The sequence below is a fragment of the Tribolium castaneum genome, chromosome 1, assembly GCF_031307605.1.
Source record: "Tribolium castaneum strain GA2 chromosome 1, icTriCast1.1, whole genome shotgun sequence".
Lineage (NCBI taxonomy): Eukaryota > Metazoa > Arthropoda > Insecta > Coleoptera > Tenebrionidae > Tribolium > Tribolium castaneum.
Genome location: NC_087394.1, coordinates 32,235,554 through 32,263,445, shown reverse-complemented (window position 1 = coordinate 32,263,445; position 27,892 = coordinate 32,235,554). Strand labels below are relative to the sequence as shown.

The window sequence follows — 27,892 nt, the reverse complement described above, 5'->3', positions numbered from 1 at the left end:
AAAAATCACATTTAAAGTTAAAGTTAGTTTGAAAAACAATATCATAAAGAATCAGATTTTCAAACTATTTAATGTGTGAGGTGTACAGAAAGAACTAAAAAAAAACTCCAACGCTACTTGCAACGAACTTTGAATTAAAAAAATGTCCAGGAAATAAGCGAATTTTTACAATATGTTTTTAAATGATTTTTATCTAGTCGTCTGTGAATTTCCTATGTAAAATCAGAAATACCGCTTTATAGAGTTAATGACAGGCATTTAGACACCGAATATTACCATTCTTCATTTATTACGTCTCCAATTCAGAAATAAAATAATAAAAATGTAACATTTTAACGAAATTTTTTAAATTAATCAATTGACAATTCGTAAATTACACAATTTTGACATTGACAGAGAATTCAATTGAGCAGAGCGGCACAATTTTTTAAACGAATTTCAAAGTTAACTAGATGAGAATCATTTAAAAACAATTGTATTATTAATAAATGGTAGTAACCGGAATTTTTTCGTATTAAACTCGTATGAGAGACTTGATGTGTGTTTTTGGTCCTTTTACATTTCACTAGTTGGTTGCCTGTCTGGGATTTACGATTCTTCCATGTTAAACATCAAAAGTTTTACAACTTACTTAAGTTGAAAGTCTTTACTTTTATTTACCTTCCAGTTTACCTTTGTAGAAGTGAGTAAATCTAAATTTTACGATCGATCACTATTGTGTTAGACGAGATTAACTTTTCGCTACTTATTTCTGCCAACATTTTTTAACGTCGAAAGGATCGCAGGAGATAATAGTTTTAATCTGTCTGGTTAGGGGCGCATGCCTGTTGCTTTTATTAAGATATCGATTCGACATCAGACACGTAGGTAAAGTGTTATCTGTCTGCATTTTTCGCTTTGAATATGTGCACTGGAGGGCTGAACGAAGCTCTGATGGGGATTATCGCAGGCTTATCTCAGTTTTTGGTTGCTCTTTGTCCCAATCTTTCAGTTCTGAGTCATAAGTAACGCGAAATATTCGCGAAGAATTTATCCGTGTTGTATTCACAAATACCCAAGGGACGTGGAATTCTGCAGGAATAGTCTCCGTTCGTGATAGCTAATAGAATGCCAATATTGGCGCAAAATCTAAAGAAGCGCGTGAACGGATTTCATATTGCTTGCTTGATGGCAAGTTTCAGGATTTACCGGCTGGTTTCGTGACGAAAAACTTGGACCCTTTCTGTGATTGTATTAAAAGTTTGACACCTTGCCTGCTTACACCACTTTGGATGCATTATTTGTCGTTCAGTTGAAAAAACACCACTTAAGTATTTTAAACTCACACAGTTGGTGTTTGTTTTACGATTAATGGAGTGCCTATTAACTGAGAATTATTCCAAAGCGCTGATGCATCTTGTAACTTCTAGTTTAGTTAGTTAGAAATTCATAAAATCCCGGGGTTGTTGGCGGGTTAAACCCGTTAATTTTTTATAAACTCGCGTTATTCCAGTCTTTATGCTTTAAGTAAGTAAAGTAAGCAGTGAGAGGCTTCGAAACTTTAATTCAGAGCTACACCTGTGTCTTGTGTAAAACTATCGTGCTTCAAACTTAAAGTCCTGACACGTTTTGCCACTCATTCTAAAACTGAACATTTTTAAGTTATTTTTACCCGGCAATTTCCCGCAAAACGTACAAATTATTGCATAAAGTGGTGGAATAGGGGCAGGACTGTTCAAATTGTATTTGCAGCGAATGAAAAATCCCTAAATTCTCGCACAAAATCTCCAAAGCATTTAATCCAATAAAATCAATTTTCACAGTTCCCCGGCGAAAATTCAAGTATCCTCCTTCAACTTTTTGCCAATAACATTATAAGGCGATGAAGCTGGAAGATATAAATGTAGGGCTTGGGAGTTGCATTTTTTGACAAATGTGGTCTAAGGGCACGATCTCGTGGTTTTAGTCAAATACTGGCTAGGGAAACCCTTGGCTGGAAATAATTAGCAATGTCACTTGGTGCTCTACTTATACATATTCAATGGAATAATTAATTGGGTTTTTTGTACGTGTATCGGCTCACAATCAAAGGCACACATGCGAGTATAATCTGATTAGTGCCGGAAGGAAGACACCCGGAGGCAACTTCATTACGATATTGTGTGTTGTTAACCTTTTGTTAAACGAAATCTGTAATTGTTCCATTTGCCTCAAAGTGGATTTTTATGTTGATGCAAAAATGTGGAAAGATAGGTTGAGGAAAATGTAGCCACTTGAATTATAAAATTGTTACACTGAAACGGTCTTTGTAAATTTACACCTACAAATAAGATAAAACTTGCTTGTGTCGGGTCACATTTACATTTTGGGGGAAACCACGCCACTGACATGTGGGGCTTAATTTTGTGTCGCTTCCCTGCAATTAGTTTTAAATTTTCCCCCCTGGAGAATAATTCGATACGTGAAAAACTGGGAAAGATTTCCCATGGCAGTTGCAATCAAATTTTCCACTTGCGATAATTTGATCAAAAATTAATATTACTAAGCCGGGAAATTGGCTTGTGTGTTGAAAAATCGCAACTGGCCACCGTATTCATTCATCAAAAACTTTAAAAAAAGTTAATTAACCGTTGAATCTAAATATCGTTATAAATTTTCTGATTTTTTTATTTTTTTCTTAGAATTGTCTATATAAAAACATATCTCACGTTTCCAATTCACAAAGATTTTTGACCTAATTTGGTACATTTCTGAATATTGTCAGGGAATCTGGCGAGACAATTGAGTTATTGCTGAAAAACTTGCGAAATATTTGAGTTTAAATACGAAATAATTGGGAGATTCAATCTTTATCAAAAACAAATCGATCCACAATTTATCCGCGATTTTTAAACCCAAGTGTAATAGAAAACTTGAAATTTTCTTAGAAAACAAGGAATTCCGGATGGTTTGCCCGACATTTACAAAATAATCAAACATCAATTTTTTGCTCAGTTTTAGTCGCCTTATGATTGGTCTATTTTACAGTTGGGTGTGCGATATCCCTCCAATGACAAACGCTTCAATCGTCATGCAACTTTTTGTGCACCAGATAAACAAGTAGGAGGAGATTTTTATATTTTATTGGTCAAATTACTTGCTTCAAGAACTAATAAAACATTAGCAGTCAGGTGTTTTAGGTGCGAATAAAATGGTCGATTCTGCTTAGTTTTTTTTTACGAAAACACACTTTTTTAAGTTTATTACACAAAAACTATCCTAAGAAAGTGTACTTTCGCACAACTAATTGAAGTTTACACTGTCGGTTTAGGAAAATTAATAATTATAATTATAATAATTAAAAGAAATAAATTTTTAAAATCAAAATTAACAATTGGCGAACAGTGCAATTTTGACACTTCTTATTTTTCATTCCAAAATGAAGGCTGATACAAAATTTGTTTAAAATTAAAAAAATATTTTATTTAATTCAATTTAAGAGACATTTAACTGTTATTGTTTTTAGATAGACAATTTAAAGGTCTTTTAGATGCAAAAAGAAAAAATAGGGTGTTGCATTTTTTAAGTTATTTAACTGTTAACGAACCTCTTAATTTGTTTATTTTTTTGATCGAAATAGGCTAAGAAAAAATACTTTCTTAAGGATTGAACATTCTACTTCCAAGTGGTGAAAGGCCGACTTTTCTAGATGTCTTAGTTTTTCAGTAATGAATTTTTAAAAAGCGTATTTTCGTTAAAAACATTAACATACTTCAAAAACCAGGTAAAAACGACCAATAAAAGTTTGAGTCAAAATCATTAGTTTTAAAAGTTTCATCAAAAAATGTAAAAAAATATAGTGTTTCATTTAAAAAAATATAAGTTTGTATTATAGCTCATTTCAGAAACACCATGTATATTTGAAAATAATTTTAGGTGAGGCAGAGGGTTAGTATCTGCGGCTTAAGAAAATATTTTTTCTCTTTTCCACTATTAAGAAAAGAATAATGGACTTTACCTAAAATAATTTACCTAGAATTCTAAAATTCAAAAACTGACAAAGAAACTTAAACGCTAGTAAAACACAAAAAACTAAAAAAATATTAAGACTGAAATTTTGAAGAAGTAAGCTACTGAAAAACTCAAAAAACTCTAAAAAGTTCTTAAAAATTGTGTCTCTAATTATGAGCTTTGCACTCGTAGCTTTGGGTTGATAGCTCACATAGGCGGAAATCACCGTTTCAGCAAAGTTGAGCAGGTAATGTACATCCACTTGAGAACTAATTAATATTCAAAACTTGAATTAAGTTGACTTTGTTTACACTACCATGTTGCAAGGATTGCGACACACTGACGTAATAACTGCAGGTATTTTTAGTTGTTTTGCGTTTTTCCTCCATTTGCTGCATCTGTTTTTTTTGTATTCTCCTCCGATTTTAACACCGGCGTCAGCGTTTTAAGATTTATTGAATACTTAGAGGGATGATTGCGATTAAACCCCGCAGTTTGTTCGCAGCGAATAAATAACAGGCTTTGATGCTTGTCTGCGCTGATGAAATACCACGCCGATTTTTTTAATTGATAAATTGTTTGGTACTTAATCCAATTAATTTGAAATAACTTTAATTAAGTACATGGATGGGCAGCGTGGAAAAAGCACAAACCTTGTCAAAATTTATTTAATTGACCGTTTTGTGCGAAATTAAATAATGTAGTCATGAGAAATGAGGGCAAGCCTAATTTAATTTTAATCGGAATTACTTTTTAGTTGAAATAAATTGCAGGATTTGCAATTATCCGGCATTCAGTGATGGGATTTTAAAACACGAGTTTTTGGAAAGTTTTAATTCCGCAACTGAAATTGATTTGTGTGGTTAATTCTCGAAAAAAATATTTATTCAGTGCTAGATTCCGGGACGTCCTTGCCGAACGTTTGATTCGAGGATTAGTCTTAAAAGCGACGGACTTCAGGCTTTTGTCAAAGGTCAGAGGTGAAAATACATTTCTACTTTTGCTTGATTTCTGTTTCACTTCCAAATTGGCAACGTTTGCTTGGCGGGATTTATGGACTTAGTTGTCGGGCGTTAGTTTAGGCGATGAGATTAATATTGTAAACAGTTTGGGCATTGTTGGATGTAAGCTGCTATCGGGCGGAACATCTTAGGCCAGCCGTAATTCCGGGGGTTACCGGTCATCGTTTTGACACCACTTGAATCAGCAGTTTACAAGTTACAAGCAAAATTATCACTTTCATAATGTGTGAGCAGAAACTAGGTCGTGGGTAATGGCAAGTTTTTGCCACTTTTATTCTTTTATTTACCGGAGCTGGAAGCTCTTACATGTTGTATAGAATAATTGTTTTGCGCATCGCATTCACAGTTTTATGAACTTGCACCCAATTATACACTTTTTCGTGTTTGGGCGAGTAATAAAAATTGGGCTTCTCGGTTGATTATCGCGGTTTTTCCCGGTATTGTTGAAAACTTTTGTTGTTTGAAATTTGAGGAGTTTGTTCCCGAAACGGGCGGAATTCCAGTCTCTTGTAAATTAAAGCCGACGTTCCATTTCTGGAATGTCGATATCCATGAAGGGTTGGTTGCTGCAATGGATAACAATCGAGATTTATCTTTGATATCTTGGTTTTCGATGTCATGGTGAGCAAATGTTAAATACAGATTTTGGTGTCGTTGCCGTTGGCAATATTCCGGAACGGTAAGGGAATATTATGTTACGGTTTGTAGGATTATACACTGGGAAATAGCTACACCAACAGTTTGAGGTCTTCACACAACGATCATTCTGTTATTGCAGAAATAAATGCGTTTAGCGCGGAAATGTTGTTTTCTTTCACCCACAATTAAAACAAAAAAAAATTTAATGGCAAATCAAGCTTTTGTCGCAACAAAAAAATTAATATACCTACAGGAGCCGAAAAGCTCCATAACTTGTTTATTATTAGAAATATTGACTTTTATTAGATTATAACTGCCTTTCTACTGCATATTTTAAATATATCAAGTGTCTCAATATTAAAAATGATCTCAACTTGTATTTGTCGATTCTGTTAATTTAAAAAAATATTACACAAAAACAAAGAATCCTTGAAAAGTAGGACTTTCACCACTTTAAAGGAACAAATTTAAACTTAAAACTTTAACAATTGTTATTTTGCTCTTGCTTCTTAAAAATTATTAGATTAACTATAAAACATACAGTTTTAATTGCCTAAAATGAATAATAATTTATTAAAAAATATTATTTGACTTTCAAAGTTAATTTCAGCAATGCACATTTTTCATCAGCATTGTAGTTACTATAGAAACCATACTATAACCATGGTAACTTCACCAAGGACCATTTGGTTTAAGAGGGATTTAAAAATTCGTCATAAATATTAAAATTTTAGTTATTTCACGAATAATAGCTTAATAAGGGTAATATTAAAGTTATAAGTTGTTGAAAATTTCACTTTTCAATTACTGAAATAATAGTTAATAATGTTTTTAATGTTTATCAGCAAGAGACACTTAACTGTTAATGTTTTTAGACAGACAAATTAAAGGTCTTTTAAATGCAAAAAATTGCTGTTCCATTTAAAAAATTTAAGTTACTCAACTTGCAACATAAACTTCTTCATTTTTTTATCTTTTTAATTACAGTAAGCTAAAAAATATATCCTTTAAGTTTGAACTTAAATTCTTTAAATTGGTCAAAGACCCACTTTTTTGGAATTCTTAGTTTTTATGTAAATGTATTTTTGTCAAAAAATAAGCAAAATCAACCAATAACAATTTAGCTTAAATCGTCAGTGTTAGAAGCTACATCCAAAAAATGCAAAAAAATATTGGGTGTTCCATTTAAAACATAAGTTCGTATTGTAGCTACTTTCGAAAATATCCTGTATATACTTGAAAATAATTTTAGGGGAGTTAGTAACTATGGCTTTTGCAAAAAAAATATTTTCGAACATTTAGAGATCAATTATGACCTTTTTCAAATCGCTGAGACACCCTGTATATTTTTTTTTTAGTGCCGAATTACTTTCGTCACCAAATCAAAATTTTAAACTTCTCCTTACTAGTGCTTAATTGCTTTTGTTAGGAAATAAACACTAAGGACCGGTTTATAAAAGCACCATTAATTTAATTCGCAATTAAATGCGTGTGATTAACTGGCCACGTGACCAAACTGAGGCAATATGATTGGTCCATTAGCGTTGTTAACCTTTACCACGTGACCAAAGTCAAACATTTTGATTGGTTTATTTTAACAAAGCTAACTGTAAACCGGCTCTTATTAGTCAAATTATTAAAAAATTTAAATCAAAATAAGCCGATGAAAATCCAACTCAAGGGGCCTGCGTTCGGTAGATCTCATCCGATTTATTATTTAGCTAACTATTTCGGTCAGAATGATTGGACCAAAGGCGTAATCTGCCATTCAAAAGGGATGCAAAGTTCCAGATTTTTGCTTTGATCCATTACTGATTAAATGTTTTGATCCACTTAACATTGTTTAATTTTATTCTGGAAACAACACCCATTTCATTGAATTATTTGGCACTTTAAAATGCCACGATTTTTTCGTCTTGTTTTCATGAATTACATCACGTCGGGAGTTTTATTTTTGAAGCCGCAATGCAACATTTTTAATGAAAACTTCGCTGCATTATGCATTTTTATCTGCAGTGTAGTCATCTGATATTATATTAAGAGGACGCAGTTGGTTTCCGTTTAAGCCCCTTGAGAGCATCGCAATTGTTAAAAGATGAGTTGGCAGAACAGTCGGATTTAAATCGCGGAATCGAAACAAAAATATTTATCTGTGTTTTCGCAAAAATTTGGACTGCAATTCCGCTCTTCATTAACACGAGAGGCATTCGTTTCAACATTAGCGAAAAGGCATTCAGTGCGTTTTTGTTCACTTTGTGCAAAATTTTGATTTTCAAGCTCCCTTGTTTTTTCCATTTCATTACTTACCAATATCGCCCCGGCTGATCATAGTTTATTTGACTGAAAGTTCCGTTTGCTCACTTTGTTGACGATAGAAACGCAATAACCTATCAATTTATTTAATTGCCGCCTCGGTGGCAATTGGCTGGGAGGAGTTTTTTCGATCGCAGCCTCTTTTAGGGAAAGCAATTACAGTTCACGATTGTCTCATGTACACATTGCAATGATTTCGCATAAATTACCGACGATAAAGCTAGTTCAACGATCTTGTCTTTTAGCACATGTTGATCGGCGGTGTTGGCGCAGACGCGGGCCCGGAGCCCGACCGGAGCCGCTCCGGGAACAGTCAAAGATTCGCTGCCAACCTGTTGGTTCCAGTAGTGTAGCTTAGAACAGTTAATGACTTGGCTTTCATATCTCGCCACTGACCACTTCTCCGGTGAGCAACTTACGGGTAAGTTGCACTTTCCGGCCAACACGATTTCCGACCTAGGCAAAAATTATTTTCGCTGCTTTGCAATTACGCATCGTCCAAAAGTTTCAATTTTCCCTTCACCGAACAATTTTATTAGCTTATTGGATCCAGTGTCAACTTCTGGGAATTAAACGCTTGGCTTATCATATCTATTTTATCAGCATAGTGACAAATGCTGGTGATAAATGAAATTGGATTAACACTTTATGGGCGAAAATGTTTTCCCTGGTTTATCAAAACAGTGGAATTATTTTTGCGTTCACGCTGCCGTTAGAAGGGCATTTTTTATGCATAAGTTCAAACCAACCAGAGGAACGGAAGTGTTTGCTGACACTTTAAATATTCAGCGCTTACAAAATGTTTTCACAAGAGGAACAAAACACAGGAATTGACAACCCGATGCTTTAAAAAATCATGGATAAGCCTGACTATTCAATAAACATAAAATTACATTTTCCTAGCATTCTGTCAGCATGAAGTAAAATAAATTGCTTATTGAACTAGCGCTTTGTTGAGTGCCTCTAAATGGGTATACACTGCGTTGTAATAATGGAATACACATTCAAAGAGTAACGTTTCGATCGGAACGATTTGACACTTCCTGAGGGAAAAATAACGCACAAAGTTGTGAGCTAATTATGTTAATAAGCGCACTTTTGTTGAGTTGGATTTTGTGCTGACACCTGCTATATATACCCCCATTAATAAGTTTGGGGCATTAAGACCGCTTTCATACGATGGCAATAAATCTTGCGGAATTACAAATTATCTGAGAATAAATCTGCACTAAGAGCGGAATCAGGAAAGCAGCGCAATGAATTTTATGCACTTTTCTTCAATTTACATAGTGTTTGTGTTAACAGGACGTTGGCATTTCGTTAATTGCCTAATTAACACAATGGAGACACGTAACTGCCGTGACCTTTGAGAAAAGTTGTTTGTGAGAGCTTCAGGTTCACAATCATGACTAAATTATTTTAATATTGAATTGGAAGAGTTTGCGAGCGTATTTTTTGCCCGACATTGTCTCTGTTAGAAGCTGCGCAATTTAAAACAAATTTAATTATCTGTAAGTATGCTGTAAAAGCTTAATGATCTCAAGAATGCAAGCAACTTTCGGCGGTTTATAAAACTTTAAAATTCTTATCGCGCTTTTTCACCGCCAATAATTAATTATGTTTTGCGATTCCATTCCATTGGTTGGGTGAGTGTTTTATGCAGGAGATGTAATGAGCTGCAGATAAGTTTTAAAGACGTCGTTACTAATGCAGCACTGGTGTGTTGTGACGTTGAAATTTTATGCCGGAGCAGCTCCACGTTATGTTAATATTTTTCCAGTTTCATGTTGCTCTATTTTTAGTAGTTAAACATCTCCAAAACTCTAGTTGAGAGACGATCGAGGTGTGTGTGACATGTAATTAGTGAGACAGAGTATTTTAAAAGCTTTGTTTGCCCAAGCAGGTGGAGTGAGAGCGTCAATAAAGTTGAGTCACTGTATTTAGTACCCCTATATTTAATTAATTTATTATTTCATTCCTGGTAAATAGGACGTTTACTAGAACAAAAGTCGTTTCATTTCGGTGCAGCTGGATATTAAATTTAATTTCGCGAAGTGAGAGATAATCACGGCTTCCTATCGACTCTGTCTGCTTAAAACTGTTCCTAAGATAATTACAAAATTATTTTGCGAGCATCTCCACGCATTCGGAGTCCTCGGCTCTGCCTTTCATTTGACAATTCGTTACAGGATAATTTATCTGAGTCAATCTGTTTGTTGCAGCGATGCTACAATTAAAGCGTCTAATTTAATGCAGACTTAACAAATTTAATATTTCAGGATTTTTCTAAAACAAGTCAGAGCGCAATTAAACTTTTTCGTTTGCAGTTGGATTTAAAACAAAAAGCAATTACTGGTTTGTACAGCGGTGCAACCCGAATATGTCACTTCAATTTTCTAATTCATCACATTTCCTTCAATAAAATTACGTTTCCGTGTTCAGCGAATAGCGTGCAATTATTCTACTTACTTTCTAGACTTCTGGAGTGTAAAATAAGGATTAGGATTACCGCGAAACTTTGCCTGATTTCAGTTAACTAGACGTTATGATTTCGAAAATGTGCCAAGTTATGAAGAATTGTTGCGCAGAACATATTTATTTTAAAAAATGGTTAAAATGTGAAGCAGTTCGGATTTCGATTGGAAAATGGGTGATTTAATAAATCTTGGCAAGAGAAATTAATACTAAATAGTTACTACTGATAATGTACTTTTTATAATTATCTGATGGTAGATATTTCAGACATTTCAAATTTCATTATGAATAATATTATTACTTAAAAGATAAAAAACCAGTGTAGATTCAATTAATGTAAAAATATCTATTGAAAATGTAACATTCTATCCCGGCGCATCCACCATTTGTAACGCAAGTTTAAAAATTTAATTCTGTTTGTTTTTAATAAGAATTTTGACTTAGGACATGTCAGAAGTAACCCACAATTGACTCACCCTGTATATTTAAAACTATTAGAAACTATTAGAAAAAAAAAACTAGACGTGATAGACAAAAAAATTTTGAATGAAGTAATTAAGCCACAAAATTACCAAAACGGAAAGCTGGTAGTTTTATTTTTGGTTGGAGAACAGCCAGTCTTATCCGAGACGTTTTGTTTTCTTTCCCTACAAGTTTTCTAATGTTTGAATAAAGCCCACTGCAAAGTTAAGCCGAACTTTGCACAAGTTGCAAAATCGTCTTTGGTTCAATTAGAAAAAACAGTCGGAAAAAGATATTTTATTTGGTAAATTGTCCGTGTTCGGCAAGAAATATACGTTTCAAACACGTTGCTGCGTTTCAATCAAAACCTTTATTATTTATTTTGAAACTAAATTACATGCAAATGCAGTATTCATCATAGTGGGATAAATTGTGTTGTTCCATTTTGTTTCGCTACTCTGGACCAACTCACACTGCATAATTGAAACAATTACATTGCGGCTTACAGTATTTTGCAGTTTACCTGTAATTAGTTGGAATTGGTTTTATACATTTTTGATAAAAACAATTTTATCGCGCGATATTTCCGTCAATATTGACTGCCATGTTCCCTAATTTAGATTATGTTACAGTTGGAACAAAAAATCATATTTCTAGCAATAAGTTTGTTGAGGTTTCAAGTGTCAGAGGCAGATTTTTCCCTAACAAAGGTGTAACCTCCACCGTTTTGCGTACCATAGGGACGTTTGAACTTTTCAAGTTTGATATTGAAATTTTTGATAAAGTTTCCAGTCGTGGCAACTCCACTGACCTTTTAAACTTTGCAGCCGCAATATTATTTATGGTTTAATAACGAAAAGCTTTACCGAATCTATAGATCGAGATAATTATTGCGAGCAAACGCTTCAAGTGCAGTTTGCTATAAATTGCGTTTTGTCTAAATGTAATTTAACGACGGCCAAATCCACCGCCTAAATGGCTTAATTAAGATTTTTAATTACTTTGCGGAGGAACGGGTAGGTAACAAATTAGTCACATTTCCTGTTTAATACTCAGAGGTAACTTATTCGCATCGCAATGAAATTTATTGTGAGTGAATTCTTTAATTACTTTTTTATACGGACATAAATTTGCATAAAGCACTAGGTGCTCTAAATTGCTCGAAAACGGGCTGTTCTATTATTAGACAAATAATTGTAATGGGGAGTTTTATGCTGCACCGTTAAACTTCACGCAAATTAATAATTTCATCACCAACCCACGTACTCTTGATTTAATATCATTTTAGCCAATTTAATTATCCGTAGCGTAAAATTACTACAGATATGTCTGAACGGAGGTAATGCACTTCCTTTCATTTAGAAACGAGTGAAAGAACCAACATCTGAAAATAACTATTTTAAATGTCGTACTAAAATTAAATAACAACTTCATTTTCCTGTTTTTAATTTTGAAGTAAATTTTGTAAAAGGCCGTGTTTAATCACAACGTATCGTAAAATGTCAGGTAAATACCTGTTAATAGAACTAAAAAATCAATAATCGAAACCTATAACCGCAGTAAAGTGGTTTCGACTTTTTGCCTTTTATGGAAGCTATTAATAAGCAAGCTTTTTTGTTATCAGTAATAACATTATCTCTTTTTTTGGTTTTATGGTTATTACCACTCCTATTAGTAGTTTCATTTATTTATCTATATTTTTTTTGTAATTTTCGAAACTGTAAACTACATACAGGGTGTCCCAACGATCCCAGAAAGCTCCTTAACTTGTTTATTATTACAGATATTGACTTTTTCTTTTTTCTGATTATGGCTGCGATTTTGCTGCGTATTTATAAAATATTGCAGTATGTATACAGAGTGTCCCAATATTAAAAAATCACTAAAGAAATGTTTTTTTAAAATAAAACATACATTTTTTGACGTAGCTTTTAATACTGATGATTTTAATCTAAACTTGTATTGGTCGATTCTGTTCAGTTTTTGAAATACTTTGATTATTTTGACGAAAACAAGCATTTTACAAATTATACATTCTTTAATTTTAAATACTCTTCTTAAAAGTGGTAAAAGTTCTACTTTTTTGAAATGTTTATGTATTTTTTTAAAGCAAGTTTTTCTCAAAAAAATTAATAAACCATAACAATTTCAAAAATAAAGACATAATAATAAATTCAGTTTAAAAAATCAAAAATATCCAAAAATGCAAAAAATAAAAGTTGTTCCAATTAAAAAAAAACAATAGTTTGTGTTGTAGCTAATTTCAGAAACACCTTGTAATACTTAAAAATAATTTTAGGTGAGTCAAGTCTATGTAAGTACGGCCCTGGTTAAAAAACAGATTAATTTTCTAACAATTAAAGATCAATAATGGACTTTTTTACATCGTTGGGACACCCTGTATTTTATTATTTTCCAATTTAGAATCTCTACGACTTATTTACTACTTCTTGCCTAGTCTGACGACTTGTTGGCTATTTTTAAAACAACAGATGGGAATATAATTTTTTACCTGCTTTGGTGCATTGTTTATTTTGCAGCACCACAATTAAAATTGTTTGTGCTTGCAGCAGCCGTATGACAACAAAACAACAAAGTTGTGATACCATTCAAGAGTTCCGTTCTTACGTCTCCATTTACTTAACTAAAATAATTTAATATCAAAATAACCAGATTTAAATGATCTAATTTAATTGCGTTTACGTTCCTAAATAATATAAATAATAAGGCAAGGCAAGAGAAATTTCCCGTCTACAGATTGCTATCGCTTTTGGGAAACATATCTTGATGTTCAAAAACAAGAAGGCCGACACAAAGGAGTATTAGCTTTATCCGTGCGCGTTGATAAGTCTGTTTCTAACGCTTTTCCAATGTTAAGGGCTTGCAAATCTCAGGTCCTATCTATTAACCCGAAGGCGGTGCTATTATTTAAAACAATGATTTGAAGCTCCGGAATTGCAATTAAATTTTGTTGACTTTATTAAAATAGCAAGTTGCTATTTAAACTGGGCAAATATTACGAGTTCATTCAAATATGTTTCCATTGTAGGGCTGTGTCAAAGAGCGAACGCTTTATTATTAGACCAACAATGACATAAGTATTACATTCCACAAATAGTCTCTGCTCCTGTAATGTATTTTGTTTGAGAAATCTAAAATTGTAAAAAAAATTTTTCAAAATATGCGTTTGTTAGCCTTCTATAGACAACCCTAAATTGTCATAAAAGACAAATATTTTCTATTATTACAAGGAGGGTTAATTTGCTACAAATAACAGTTATAAACTGGGGAATAATTCGTGGTGTTGCTTCAGTGGCAACAAAGCCATGGCTTTTTTACCCTGCGATCGACCAACACAGAAAGGGCATGTCCTCAGTTGAATAATGTTGAAATTAGGTGTACAGTAAAAGTATATTGCGGTTCGCTGGTAGTGTTACAGCTTCCAGAGTAAACACAGGATAAGTCCTTGTAGTGTGGTTTGTTTGCACATCAGTCTGCTTACTGTTGTAACATTGCGAGCGTTGACGAAGTTTATAATTTCCTGTTGTAGTGCAGTTTAAAATTACTTAAAGTGTAAATGGATTAGGGAAACGTTCAATTTAATTAGATGAATAAGCGCCGAAGGCTTGTTAAAATATAGGTCTTTTAGTAATTGAAAAACAAATACCAGAGGGCTTAGGTACGCCGCTAAATGGTTGTCTAATCAATAGCCAACAACGTTCACGATGACAGCCCAAAGATCTGTCTGGAAATGCAAATGCGCCGATGGCAGGAATTTAATCAAATTAGAAATTTATTGTCAGGTTTAAGCGACGGATTTAGGGGAATTTCTCAATTTTTTTGGTGAAAATAATCGATTCATGCTTAAGTGGCTCTTGGCATAATGGGTGTTGTATAATGCAGGGATCATATCTGGTCAAGGTCGCACGTCTTTGTTAAAATGTAAATTGGAAATTGCAGATGAAATAATTGAATCGTGTAGTTTGCTAACTGAGCTTAAAATAGCCATCGATCAACTGCGCGTCTATTTCTACCGAACTGAACTCAAAATAGTAGCAACAAGAACGATTTGGTTTAACACATTAAAAATCAATCGATGAAGATGTTTTGTTGTTTCCCGTCGATTCGCTCGCTTCTTTGAAGTATGCGCATTTGTGTATTTGTTGTAGTAATTGGGTACAGTATAACCTTTTTACCAACTGATCACTAAATTGTACACTGGATTCGTAAATTTTACAAAACACAAAATGGGCTAAACGAACTATAAATCGTTAAAAGAGTGTTCTTTGAGAGTCAATCGCTAGTGAAATTAGTTTAGTTTTCGAGTGAACACAAAGCTTACGGTAGAACATTGGCAACGCTCCAAATAAGAAACTGGCTAGTCTCTGGTTTTAAATTTTACTAACCAACCCTCTTTTTGTGCCTTAAAAATAGTTTCATTTGCTAACCCGGCGCCTCCACCATTTTCCACACCAATTAAATTTATAGAAATCACTTTTTTTGTATAAAGCAAAACACACGGCCAAATATACGAAGACTTTTAAGGGAAGCATCGATATCGATAAGAAGATTAACTTGGTGTGTTTAGCGAGCAGGAAAACAAATCGAATAACCTATTAGATTAGCACTCACCACGTGGAAACGATTCAATAAGATGGAGCAATTTTCGGGAGCAAAACTGTGCTCGAAAATTCATGACCTGTCCAACCCCAAAGTGATTAATGTAGTCCCCCAAAACGATTTTATTTTAATTAAATTATAAATCCTGGCATATTGAAACTAATTTTTTATAAAGCTTTTTATTTACTACTACTTTCACTGTTAAAAATTGGAAAACTACAAAGTTTAAATTTAAAATGTGAATTATTATTACTACATTTTATGTAGTGTTTCGTTAATATTTCCTAGATACCGTAAAAATATCTATTAAAAATCTTTTACTTCAATATTAATTTTAATTTGCAGTTAATAAAAAATTTAGTAAAAAAATAATTAGTCCGGCGCATCCACCATTTTTGAAAAATTAATTATATTTGTTTTTAATTAGAATTTTGATTATTTTGTACGATTTGATAATTATTTTTCATCTTTAATTTTTCTCAAGCTATTTTTAATTTTTTATGGTTAATTACACTGATTTTACAAATAGATGAATGTGTCGGTAGATTATATAATGTTTCTGTATGTATTTTTAAATTATCGTAAAATTGTCAATTAAAAATGTTTATATTTTAATAATAATTTTATTATACTGTTTAAAAAAAACTGCTTAAAAGGAAAAGAATATTTACCTTTAAAAAATATCCCGGCGCATCCACCATTTTTAACACAAACTTAAAATTTTAATTGTGCTTGTTTTTAATTAAAATTTTGATTATTTTGAACGACCTGATATTTATTTACAAATTTATTTTATTTTAATCTTTGTCGTCTTTAGTTATTTTTCATTTTTCACGATTTATTACCCTAGTTTACAACGCTTGCAAAATTAAAATTGACACAAATTGTATTTTTTTCTGCACTGATTAGTATCAGTTTCTTTTATTGGAAACCAACAGTGATCAATAAACGTATTTTTATTCCAAAAACCTCTTTTCATAAGACTTTAAATCTTGATGAAATCGTTTACAAATTGATAGCTTAAGTTTCCAAGGTTTTATTAGGATAATTTTACCACAAACAAAACAAAAGTTGTTTGGATTTAATCTACATTCACTTGACAATATTTTAAAACAAATAAAATGTTGAACAATTAGTTTATCACAGAAACAACGAATGCCAAACTAGACACCAGAAACAATTTTTTTCAGAACTTTTACAGAAATGTAAACTAGTGTTATTAGTCAAAATAAAAACATAATAAGGACACACTGTTTGTAACACAAGCTCAATAAATTCTTTGTGTGTTAAATTTTACAATATTTGGAAAAATGACTTGAATAGCTTTACCCCAATAAATTGCCAGTTTTTACCAAAACTTTTTTCTCGACTTCCTAGACCAAGTGCTTACTCAAAATCTATGAGTTTTTTTTTAATTTGAAGGGTCTACAATACTTGGAGCGATGGATTAGTCGGGACTTCAATCGATAAAGCAATCAATCAACCATACTTTCCTTCAGTATTTCAGAAGCGTTTTTTTACAATTGAGTAAACTCTGAAAAATTGTTGAACGTGCTTTCATCGAAAAGGCATTTTTTGTACAAATAATCTTATCAAAATGAATCTCTTGTCTGTGTGTACTTTGTGTTAAAAATTGTTAAACCGGTTTAATTTCAGCTTAAAGACTGGCGTCGAACTCGAAGAATTTGATGAAGGGTCGGCACCAGTTTCGCAGGCGGTTTAGCTTGCAACCTTCGTTCTTGAAAGAGGAGCCTGACGAAGACAAACGTCTACACAATTCTAGGTATGCTAAGATTTCGTACTTTCTCCCATCCTTATTGCTAGTTAAAAAAACTATTGGAAGTGAAAAATTAGCCACACTTTTATCCACTCGACTACGTCTGAACATAGAATAAATCAATATCTTTATATAGAACACAATGCTATTTAAATAGGAATGCAACAAGTGGTGACAACAATGAAGCTTTAAAAGATCACATTCCGTGCTGAAAGCAACAACGTGTGGACTAATATCGCATTATATTAAAAATTGAATCCGCTGTTCCCAGACCGCCTGAATTGTTCAAGTGGTGCCCACAAGACACTTTTTCTCAAAAGAGTATTTATGCTCAGATTGTGTTTACCTCCACTTTAAATGTAAATTAAATTCGGTATTTTTCCCAACATTTTTGTGTAAACCGAGTAAACCGAAGATAAATATTTGCACATAATACGAGAGTATTTGTCGACGTCCCCCAACCTCGCACAAAAATTACCAAACGATTATTGAAATTGGTGGAATGATAAAAAACGTTCTCGTAAAATATTTTCGCGCCAGCTGACGTCAATCTTTCCCTCAACCTCCAACAATACTCGATCAGTTCTCGCTACACAAGTACCAGTTCTAAGTAGCCGTATATTGCAGTTGTGCAGGAAATGAGACAAAAGTGCCCCAGCTTCAACATTTTCCATTTTTTACAGCGCGCTATTTTCTATAGATTCTCCGCTGTCCAAATCCACTGTGTGACAACGCAAGTTATCAGCGAGGTAATTCATTTAAGCCGACGTATATAGGCCAAGTAATTTATGTTCGTTTGCACAGTACAATTTAAATGTAAATTAATTTCCATCTTTGCCAGATATCTATTTTTCAGCTCGCCCTACCCACATCAAGCCGTTTCCTGAGAAAGCACGCATTTATCTAACATATTCCCGACATTAATAATTTTTATTCGCCTTATAAATATTTATCCAAAAGAAAATAGCGCACCTGTTTTGAATGGAATCTTGGGGCGAGTCAAGTGCAGTTTCCCAGGAATTCGTACAATACACGAGTGCACTACAATGGCTTAATAACGCCAATTTTATTGAGCATTTTTCGTGGCTGTCGCGCTTGGACGCTTTTATGGCTTTTTAAGCGGTGGACCAAACACATAAAAATGATTAAAATTGCACGGTCTGCACAAATAGTAAAACAAAATTATTAGCGCAATTGTGGCTTTTTCCTAAATGTAACACTCATTCAAACTTTTTATCAACAGGGAAACACAACACAAAATTCTGCAGCATCAAATTTTTATTTACTCGGAGGCTGCACCAGAAATGTTTTAAAGCGTTTAAAAGGTTTTACAAAAAATTATTTCGACCAACTTTTTTTTAAACTTTTTCAGCGAAATTCAAAAACTGACTAAAAGTAGTAGCGAAGATCAATAGAATTTTGCTCCAAATTTGGAACAATTGCATTTTTCTCAATTAAGTTAATCTAATAAACAATAATGATATTATTATTGATTTGTTAGATAAAAAAAAATGTTTTGAGAGAAAAAAACCTTGTAAAGATATTATTTTCGCTACGAAATTTTTGCTAAAACACGTCTTTAAGCTTACTCATAGATTAGCTTGTTTGCTGATCGAACATTTAGTATTAGTTTATGGTAAATTCCTCGCTCACTCACCACTTTTCTAAAAAACGTATAATAATATAAAAATGTACCTACAAATTTTATTTAGAAACATCGCCAAAATTTATTATTTTAGTAAATATTGGTCATAAAATAACTTCATCATAGCTATGATGTTATAAAATTGTTATTATTATAAGTATGGGTACTGACCGCAAAATTTGCAACACACCAAAAATATACGTACAAAATTACGAAAACACTAAAATATAGCTAACTTTTCAAAAAATAAAAGTTCCCCTTGACTACCAATCTCAAACAATTATATTTTTTTGCATTTTTTTAATAAGTTTATTAAGTGAACTAAATTTGTTTATTTAAATAGTAGAGCTCTGAAAATATGCAAAATGCATAAATGAATCCGTTGAGTTTTCTGGATTTTCAAAGAAAGTTTCTGATTATGATTATGATTCAACAAATGATTCAACAGTGAAATTACCTGTAGTTTTTAAATATGAGAGCAAATTCTTTGACAGTGTCGATAAATCGATTCTGGATATACAATGTGTTCAAAAATAGTTGTTCATCAAGTTGACTATGAAATTCAAAATCAAGTGCCGCTTAGTCCAAATAACTATCGTAATTGTTCTGTCAAGTCTTTGAATTAGCTTTTTACTCACTTTTTCAAGCAAAAGTGTTTCAAGTGTAAGGTTTGTCTTGATTTCCGTAATTTTTGTTGTGTATTTATTGAAATCGAAGCATTTTTGCATTATTTTGACAGATCTGACACTTTGACAGCATTCACAATTTAAATTAAGCGGCACATTACGTTCAAATTTCAAAGGTGACTTGATAAACAACCATTTTTTAACACAATTTGCTACAATTTGCATTTCTAATTATTTATTAATATTTTTCTTTGTTGGGGCATTTCATAAAAGGCTTGTCAATTTGTATGAGAAAAAATAATTTAAAAAAATGCGATTTTGAAAAAATGGTACATAGAAAAAGTGTTTGTCTTGACGAGTTCTACCACTAATTAAAATTAATGTACTTATTTCACTTACATCCTGTAAGTTTACAACGCTAAAAATAAAGTAATAAATAAAAATGAATGTAACAGAAATATGTAGCAGTAAAAAAATTAGTTGTAAGCAACTTATTGGAAACTTGTTCATATTATTTTCATGTATGAAGTAAAAAAACGACTATTTTGTTATATTATAACAGCTTATGCATATTAAAAAACATAACAGCGCATATTTTAAAAATTTTTAAATGCATATTTTCCGAACCTTATTTATTAGGTAAACAATATAGTAACTAATTAAATGTTTTTTGTTTAACACCTTTATGAGTGCAAATACAAATACAAATACAAATATGTTTTATTAAATACGACTATTTAAAAAAAATAATTCTCTAATTTGTCATTGGGATCATTTAAATTTTGTTTTTTATTTAAATTGCAATTACAAAATTAAATTCAGAAAATCAAGAATCTGCGGTCTTGTTCTTAGTTTTTTAACCAAAATATTTGCCAAGTATTCTTTATATTCCCGTAAAGTTTTCTAAAAAAATAGTATTTTCTGGGTTTTCTTGTCTTAGCCAGCCTTAGAAAACCAATAATATAAATTTATTTCCAAATGTAGAAAACTTTTTTGGTTTTCCTCCTTTAAAATTCTGCTTAAAATTTATGCTTACGTTTTCTGTGTATGAAGATACTTGTAATATAACAAAGCAAAACTACCCGACACTCAGATATAATCTGGTAATACACTGAAATAAGTTTAAAGAAATTTTGTTTGACTTATTAAAACAAGTTGTACGATTTTTTGTGAGCTTGTTTTTTCCACTTCAAAGGTGCAAATTTTATGTATGATTTCAATTAAATTGATATTTAATTATCCTTAAGAATAGTGGGCTTTCAAACACAGATTCATGTTGCAAATACTAATGGGGAATATGCGGAGATTATCTAATAAATATGGTGTTAACAGTGTACTGGTTATGCAGGTTTGGTGTAATTATATTACCAAAATTACCACCACACGTTATTAATTACACGATCAAAATTAAAATCAAACATCTTTATTAATTAATTCTGGATTCTGGCTATATTCTCTTCCGCTAGCTGCAGCCGAAGTGTAATAGGATTTAACTGAATTGTACATTATTGATCTTTGCTACTCTAATTCTCCGCCTAATGATTAATTTTGTTTATCAAAAAAAAAGAGAATACGAGTGAATTGAATCGTAATGAAAACGAGTTCTGAGTGTTTTTTCCGGCGAGCGTTCCTCTTGAGGGTGTAACGAGACTATGGAAAACCAGGATATAGGCGGGAAGCTCATTTCAGAACTTTCGTGATGAGAAAAAGTAAGCAAAACCAGACGCACAGCCTCAACTAAGCGGGTTCTTATCTTTAATAAATGGAACTAAAAATTTTGATACTGTATAGGCTTCTTGTGCGAAATAGCGGTTGAAATTTTCATTTTATCTCTCGAGATTTTTAAATAGAAGGTTATTATTTTGTAATTTTCCTCGAGCTTAGCTTATTGTTTCAGAAAATAGCGCTTCCATTGCGGTGAACATGCGGCTTATAAAAATTGCAGATCTTTTTGCAGCTTTGCAGAAACCAAACTGGTGTGTCTCGCACAAGTGTAATTTTTTCCAAAACTCCATTAACGAATTATCGTTGTGTTTGTACTATAATAGAATTGTTTAACTGTGAACGTAATGCCCAGCGATGTGTTAAATAAGACTTCTCGGGAGATTAGAACATTTATCTCCGAGTGAAGTAGGTAATATCCATTTATGTCAACTAATATAACTCCCCAGACAAAAAAGCTATCGGGGGACTGCTTTGATTTATGCAGATTACGGTTTTAGGAACAACAAAATACTAAAAATTGCGAAAAATAGAATTAGTTGGTTGCACGGGTGAAATAATAAATAATTTATCTTTGTGAAAAAACTCGTTATAATGCTGTGACTGCTCATAGAACACAGTTTTAATCACACTCCCTCTTCTCGTGAATAATTCACTCAAACACCACAACTCGATGAAATAATAAATAGGATGTAAAAAATCCTTCCGAAAAAAATAACTCAATTAAATATTTAAACATACCGGCTGGTGTATGGGGAAAAAGGCGTGGAATTGGATTTTTTAAATCTTGTAGAATCCGAACACACGGAAACAAAGTAACTTTTGTTAGGAAAATTAGGTTTGAACTTGGTCATTGTGAATTTATTTAAGCACTCACAGAAATAATGAATTATTTTAGTGGGGTTAGCACATTATAATAAATTCATTAAGATTTTATGCCAAACAAGAGTTCGAAAATGTTGTCAAACATTTTAGGATAAAGTGCATTTGAAATTTTAAAATAAAAATAAAACCTTACGTTCATTACAGTAATTAATTCCTCCTACATCACTTTCTGTAGTTACATAAACTTTTGCCTTCGGTCGTCTTGTTGGCTAATTTTAATCAGAACATTAAATAAAATGAATCACTAGGAGCGATTTTTGCCGCACTTGTCCGTTTCAATATAATGTTTTAAACAAACATTAGCGACTAAAAGCTTGTACTCATTTCAATTTAAAAAAGGAAAAATCGTAAAGTCAGTCATACAAAAGCAAACACTTGGCATCTCTCATTGCATAATTTTTCTATCAATGGCATCTTGAAACGCAGAGGAAACTTTATAATGATAAAGCCAAACGCGTAACTTAATTAAGAAGGTCAGAAATGGCGCTTGAATACGTAATATACCCCCTGAATTATTGATGAAATGATTTACTGAATGTTTATAGTTTTAGAGCGACTTGAGTGTTTGCATAATTAACTAAATAATGTTGTAATGCTCAACGAAGACAAGCGAGTTTCTTAAACTGCGTAAATTAATTCTTTATTGATCTTTGTTTTACGTACTTTGAATTTCAATCCGGTAAAGTTTGGAAACAGTTTTACATTCATATTATTTTAATTTGGCTTTCGTCAGCTGGAAATACTTATTCATGGCTACAAGAAAGTTGGAAAAAACTCGGCTGAAAGCATGCATGCAAGCTAAACTTTTGAACAGCATTAGGAAGCTGGAAAAATGGGGTGGATAATCCACTTTACCGGTTATTTACAAAATTTTTGTGTTTAATTAATTTTGCATTGCCGTGGCGGTTTGACAATACTGTTTAGGGTTCTCAGGTCGCAAAAGAGCGAAGATGTGGAGTCGCTGGAAAAGGACGACAGCGTGGGTCCTGTCAACAGCGTTCGCCATAAGATAGTAGTAATGGGTGCGGCTAAAGTCGGCAAGTCTTCCATCATAACCCAGTTCTTGTACGGAACCTTTTGCTCCAAGTATAAGCGAACGGTTGAAGAGATGCATCATGGGGAATTCAACGTGTCTGGAGTTCATTTAACGTTAGACATATTAGATACTGCTGGTTCTTACGAATTTCCTGCTATGAGAGCGTTATCAATTTCTTCGGCGGATGCATTCATCTTAGTGTATGACGTGACTGACAGTTCCACCTTCGAGGAAGCGAGAGCCTTAAGAGATCAAATACATGAAACTAAGGCCACGACTAATGTGCCTATCGTTGTTGTGGGGAACAAAATCGATCTGGCCGGAAACAGACAGGTAGGATGTTTTTTTTTTTACTAAACTTGCAATGCCAATAATTCGTATACACATTTAGGTGTATTTTAAATTTATGTGGTATTTCTTAAATTTGTTCAATATAACGTAATTTTAATAATTTAACACGGCTCATCCACCATTTTTCTCTCGATCTAAATTAGTTGTTTTTGTCATTTTATGCATACGTTTGTACATTGCGACTAAAAACTTCAATCCTCTAAAGTTTGCAAGAACAATTGGGTGTGTTTTAAGCATAAGTAAAACTAATAAAAAGAAACATTTTACGTATTGTTTCTTTTATATTTTTTAATCATCGTAAAAATATCTACTAAAAATGTTTACCACGCAATAATAATTAAAATTAGCTGTTTCAAAAAAGACTTGCTTAAAAAGAAAACTTGACATTGAACATTATTCCGGCGCATCCACCATTTTTACCGCATACTTGGAAATTTAATTGTGCGCGTTTTTACTTGGAATTTTGATTATTTTGTACGATGTAATTAAACTTGAACCTGTTCAAAAAGACATATTTCTTCGAGGCGCAATATTTATTTACAAATTTATTTTATTTAAAACTAGACTAGAATTATTTAAAAAATAAATTCAATTAATGTTTTTAAAAATCAAATAAAGCATCCAAATCAGTGGCGTATTTATGTCCATTGCCGCCCCTGACTATGATAACATTTCTTAATTAATTTATTCGGAATAATAAAATTTGAAAAAAGACAATAATTGTTATTGACAGGACATTTTTTGTCGTACCTATTTTAAAAATTTGTAGTACTTGACCCATTTGTAATACAAGTTGCCCTCTTTAAATGGTATACCATTCTTGTGACACCTCAAATGAAATGTTAAATAAAAATAATTGATAATGTAATTAATAGTTTTAGTGATAGATCTAATCATTAATAACTATTATACAATTTTATAAATCGTGTTTAGAAAAAATAATTCGGTCTAATTCAGCGTTGGCTGAATTTTTATTACTTTGAAACAGCTAATAAACTACTCTACAACAGATTAATAATCTAGCATCAAACAAATTCAGTTACTTTCTATTCTATTCTATTTTCGAGCATGGAATCTAATAAAAAGAAATAAGTAAATTTGTATCTGCTTGTAACTTTATTCCTTTTATCGGTTGATTTTTTTTAAAATACAGTAATGTCCTTAACTTCTTAACAATTCATTTAAATGAAACACCGAATCCAGTTTTAGGACAAGTTTTCTAAAAATGAAAATTATTTTTTAAATTTAATTTAAAAAGCTGAAATAGTTCTTTGTAATGTCACAGAACATGCACTAGATTTGTATCTATAACCTTTATTTCCTAAATATTATTGAAAAACCAACCTGTATTTATTTTAAAAAAATTTTTACGACTTTTTTCTATACCTAATATTACGTTGCCGCTGACTTTTTTCGAAGACATTTTACTGTATTCTTAACTACTCAGGCTTTTTCTAGAACATTACTCATCGTCAGTTTTCTATAATAAAAATTAAAACTATTAAATAGTTCTTAAAACTCATTAACCAAACATCAAGAACTTACGAAATAAAAAACACGTCGAAAACTAAAAATCTGATTAATTAATTAAAAAAACTTAACAAATGGGTGTGTTTTAAGCATCAGTAAAACATTTTATGTAGTGTTTCTTTTATTTTTACTAATCATCGTAAAATCATCTTGCTTAAAAAGAAAACTTCGCTATAAACATTATCCCGGCGCATCCACCATTTTTAACTCATACTTGGAAATTTAATTGTGCTCGTTTTTACTTGAAATTTTGGTTATTTTGTACTCTGTGAGTAAACTTAAACTCACTAATCAAACATCAAAAACTTACAAAATAAAAAATACGTCAAAAACTGAAAATCTGATAAATTAATTTAAAAAAGCAACTCTATGTAACAAGTATTTTTTTAGTCAAAGTATGAGAATTTTAAAATAATGCTTGGTATTTTTGTTGCATCTTAACCCAAAAATTATTCACCCTGTATACAAACAGAATGTTAACTCATAATATAACCATATTTATTACATCTGTGATGTTTGCTGCCCTTATTTTTTACAATAATTATGCCGAGAGGTAGATTTGTTAGGAATGGGCAAAAAGTTATTCTAAATACGACACAAATTTAATGAAAGGCGCTATTTAAGTAATTTGATTCGATCGCTTCATAAAATGCGTCTATGCTTCGAGTCTTCTTGATCTCTTTAGAAAGGTTCGAAATTTAATTTCATTTAAAAAAATATTGCCGACGGATCGGTTTAAAAGAAACACCCGGCCATAAACCAGTTCTCGAATCCAAATCGTTTTCTCCTCCAACTGTGAGACATAAATTCAGATAATCTTGATGAAAACAGTCAGGCGTTTGAACAACGTAAACCGAAAGTTTGAAAGAAAAAGTCATTATATTCCAAAACTGATTTATTCTATCTCTCGGTGAAATTTTCTTAATGAGCACTGACGGTCTCCTCGTTATCTCAATTTGCGCAAACGACAACAAAGTTATTAATAAATCCAATCGCATCGAGACGAGCGGCTAGTTACGAAATGAATGAAATTGCAAGCAATGAACCGGAAAACAACACCCCTTCACTCCCGCATGACTGCACTAACAGAATTTAAATATTGCCGAAAACAGGTTGATACCGCAACAACCGAGTCCGTGGTGACGGTCGATTGGGAGAACGGCTTCGTGGAAGCTTCGGCGAAAGAGAACACGAACATAACCAAGGTTTTCAAAGAGCTTTTAACGCAGGCTAAGGTCAAATACAACCTCAGTCCGGCTTTGAGGCGTCGGAGGAGGCAGTCTCTGCCCTCGCAATCGGGGCCGCCGCCCTCGACGCCCTCTCACGCTGCGATGATTCCTTCAGCCGTCCAACTCCAGCACTTGCAACAAATTAGGGACCGTCACGGAAAAAGAAACTCCTGTATCATATCTTAAGCATGTGCATCGTAGCAATTACTTCTTTATGTGCAGAAAATAATGATCGATGCCCAGAATTGATTTAACAAGTCCTGTGTGCAGGCACAGTTTGCGTTCACTACTTTGCATATCAACTGCACACTGCTCTTTCTTTTCCCACTACTTTCGACAATTTTGAACACCAAGGGCATGGTTTCATTGTTTTTGGGAACATAGACCACAACTAATTCTTCCATATTTAATAACTTGATGTCTATCGATTATCTAATAAGTGGTGTAAATATGCTGAATTAACAACCGACATGTAACTGCAGGTTGGATCACTTGTCAATATACAGAGTTAGTGACTTCGATCTACTTTTTTATGTTGATAAAATGTGCAATTTTATAAAGGTGTAGCAATACCGGTTTATTTTTCAATGGTTGAAGACTGTCTTAAAGTAGAAACAGCGTTACAATTTTTTGTTGATTTTAATTGAAACGTTAAGTGCATGTTTTGCAGATCTCAACCAGTATGTGTACTAAGCTTTTTTAAATAGAAATGAGTACGTAGTTCTAGCTTTTGTATTTCTGTTAGTTTTAGTTTCTGTATTACGTATATGTGACTTCAATCTTGACAATCCAGAATCAATGTATTATTAAATATAGGAACGATGAATGTAAAGCTAGTTTTCATTTAAAAATAAAATTACTAATCCCAAAATAACCCAACCTTTTCATGCCAGCGTGCGAACACTTTCTGAAAAATTACTCAATTTAGAAATATCTCTCCAGGATGTAATGTAATTTTTACGTAGTTTCTTTTGTCTGGTGTTTCGAACAGCTGAGTTGAATGTTCATCACGCAATTTGATATTTTTGCAGGGAACATTTCTCTTACCAGGCAATCGTAATTAAGTTGCTCTTTATTAACGAAACTTTTCTTTATCTCAGACTGGTTATATAAAAAACGTCCGTACCTGCGCTAATTTTCAGAGATTCACAAGACTGAGAATTAAAAATTAAGCGGACAAAAACATTCCAATACCTACAAAATTAGCAATACTTTTAGAATCTCACAGAAAAAAGTTCTACATAACTAACTAACTTGAAAAGCGACCAGCAATTTTTTTGAATCTTCAAAGTAAGAGCAAACAACATTCAAAAAAAGTTTTTTAATAAAAATATACAGCGTCAGAATTCCTTCTCAACAGAAAAAGGTTCGCTGTGATGTTTACAATCTTTCCGGGGTAAAACGCAAAAATCAAATTCCTTAAAAAGTAAGCGAATAAATGGCATTATTTTTGCAAGTTCTGAAAATTTAAACACTTTTTTAGACCAAAAATCAAGTTTTTCTTCCTGTTAGAACGAAAAAATAACGTTTTTTAAGCGTTTATTCCGCAAAAATTCAATTACTGCGCAAAATACACACAATACCACAGCCC

The 27,892-nt window shown here is 32.4% G+C and overlaps 1 protein-coding gene across 2 annotated transcripts; it reads left to right on the top strand.

The window, feature by feature from the left end:
* The first annotated feature begins 8,217 nt into the window (after positions 1 to 8,217).
* Positions 8,218 to 27,133, top strand: LOC655342 (uncharacterized protein). Of its 2 annotated transcripts, none has more exons than XM_008192596.3 (4): positions 8,218 to 8,364; positions 17,157 to 17,283; positions 23,089 to 23,524; positions 26,185 to 27,133. In XM_008192596.3, the coding sequence occupies exons 2-4, from the start codon at positions 17,189 to 17,191 to the stop codon at positions 26,485 to 26,487; spliced, it is 834 nt and encodes a 277-aa protein (XP_008190818.1). In that variant the 5' UTR covers positions 8,218 to 8,364; positions 17,157 to 17,188; the 3' UTR covers positions 26,488 to 27,133. The 2 variants fall into 2 exon arrangements, with proteins under 2 accessions (XP_008190818.1, XP_008190817.1); XM_008192595.3 differs by having other exon boundaries at positions 23,080 to 23,524.
* The last annotated feature ends 759 nt before the right edge of the window (positions 27,134 to 27,892 follow it).

Coding starts and splice junctions, on each gene's coding strand:
- LOC655342 (XM_008192595.3), top strand. CDS start 17,189: ATGAAGGGTCGGCACCAGTTTCGCAGGCGGTTTAGCTTGCAACCTTCG. Junction 17,284..23,079: donor AAACGTCTACACAATTCTAG/GTATGCTAAGAT, acceptor AATACTGTTTAG/GGTTCTCAGGTCGCAAAAGA. Junction 23,525..26,184: donor ATCTGGCCGGAAACAGACAG/GTAGGATGTTTT, acceptor TGCCGAAAACAG/GTTGATACCGCAACAACCGA.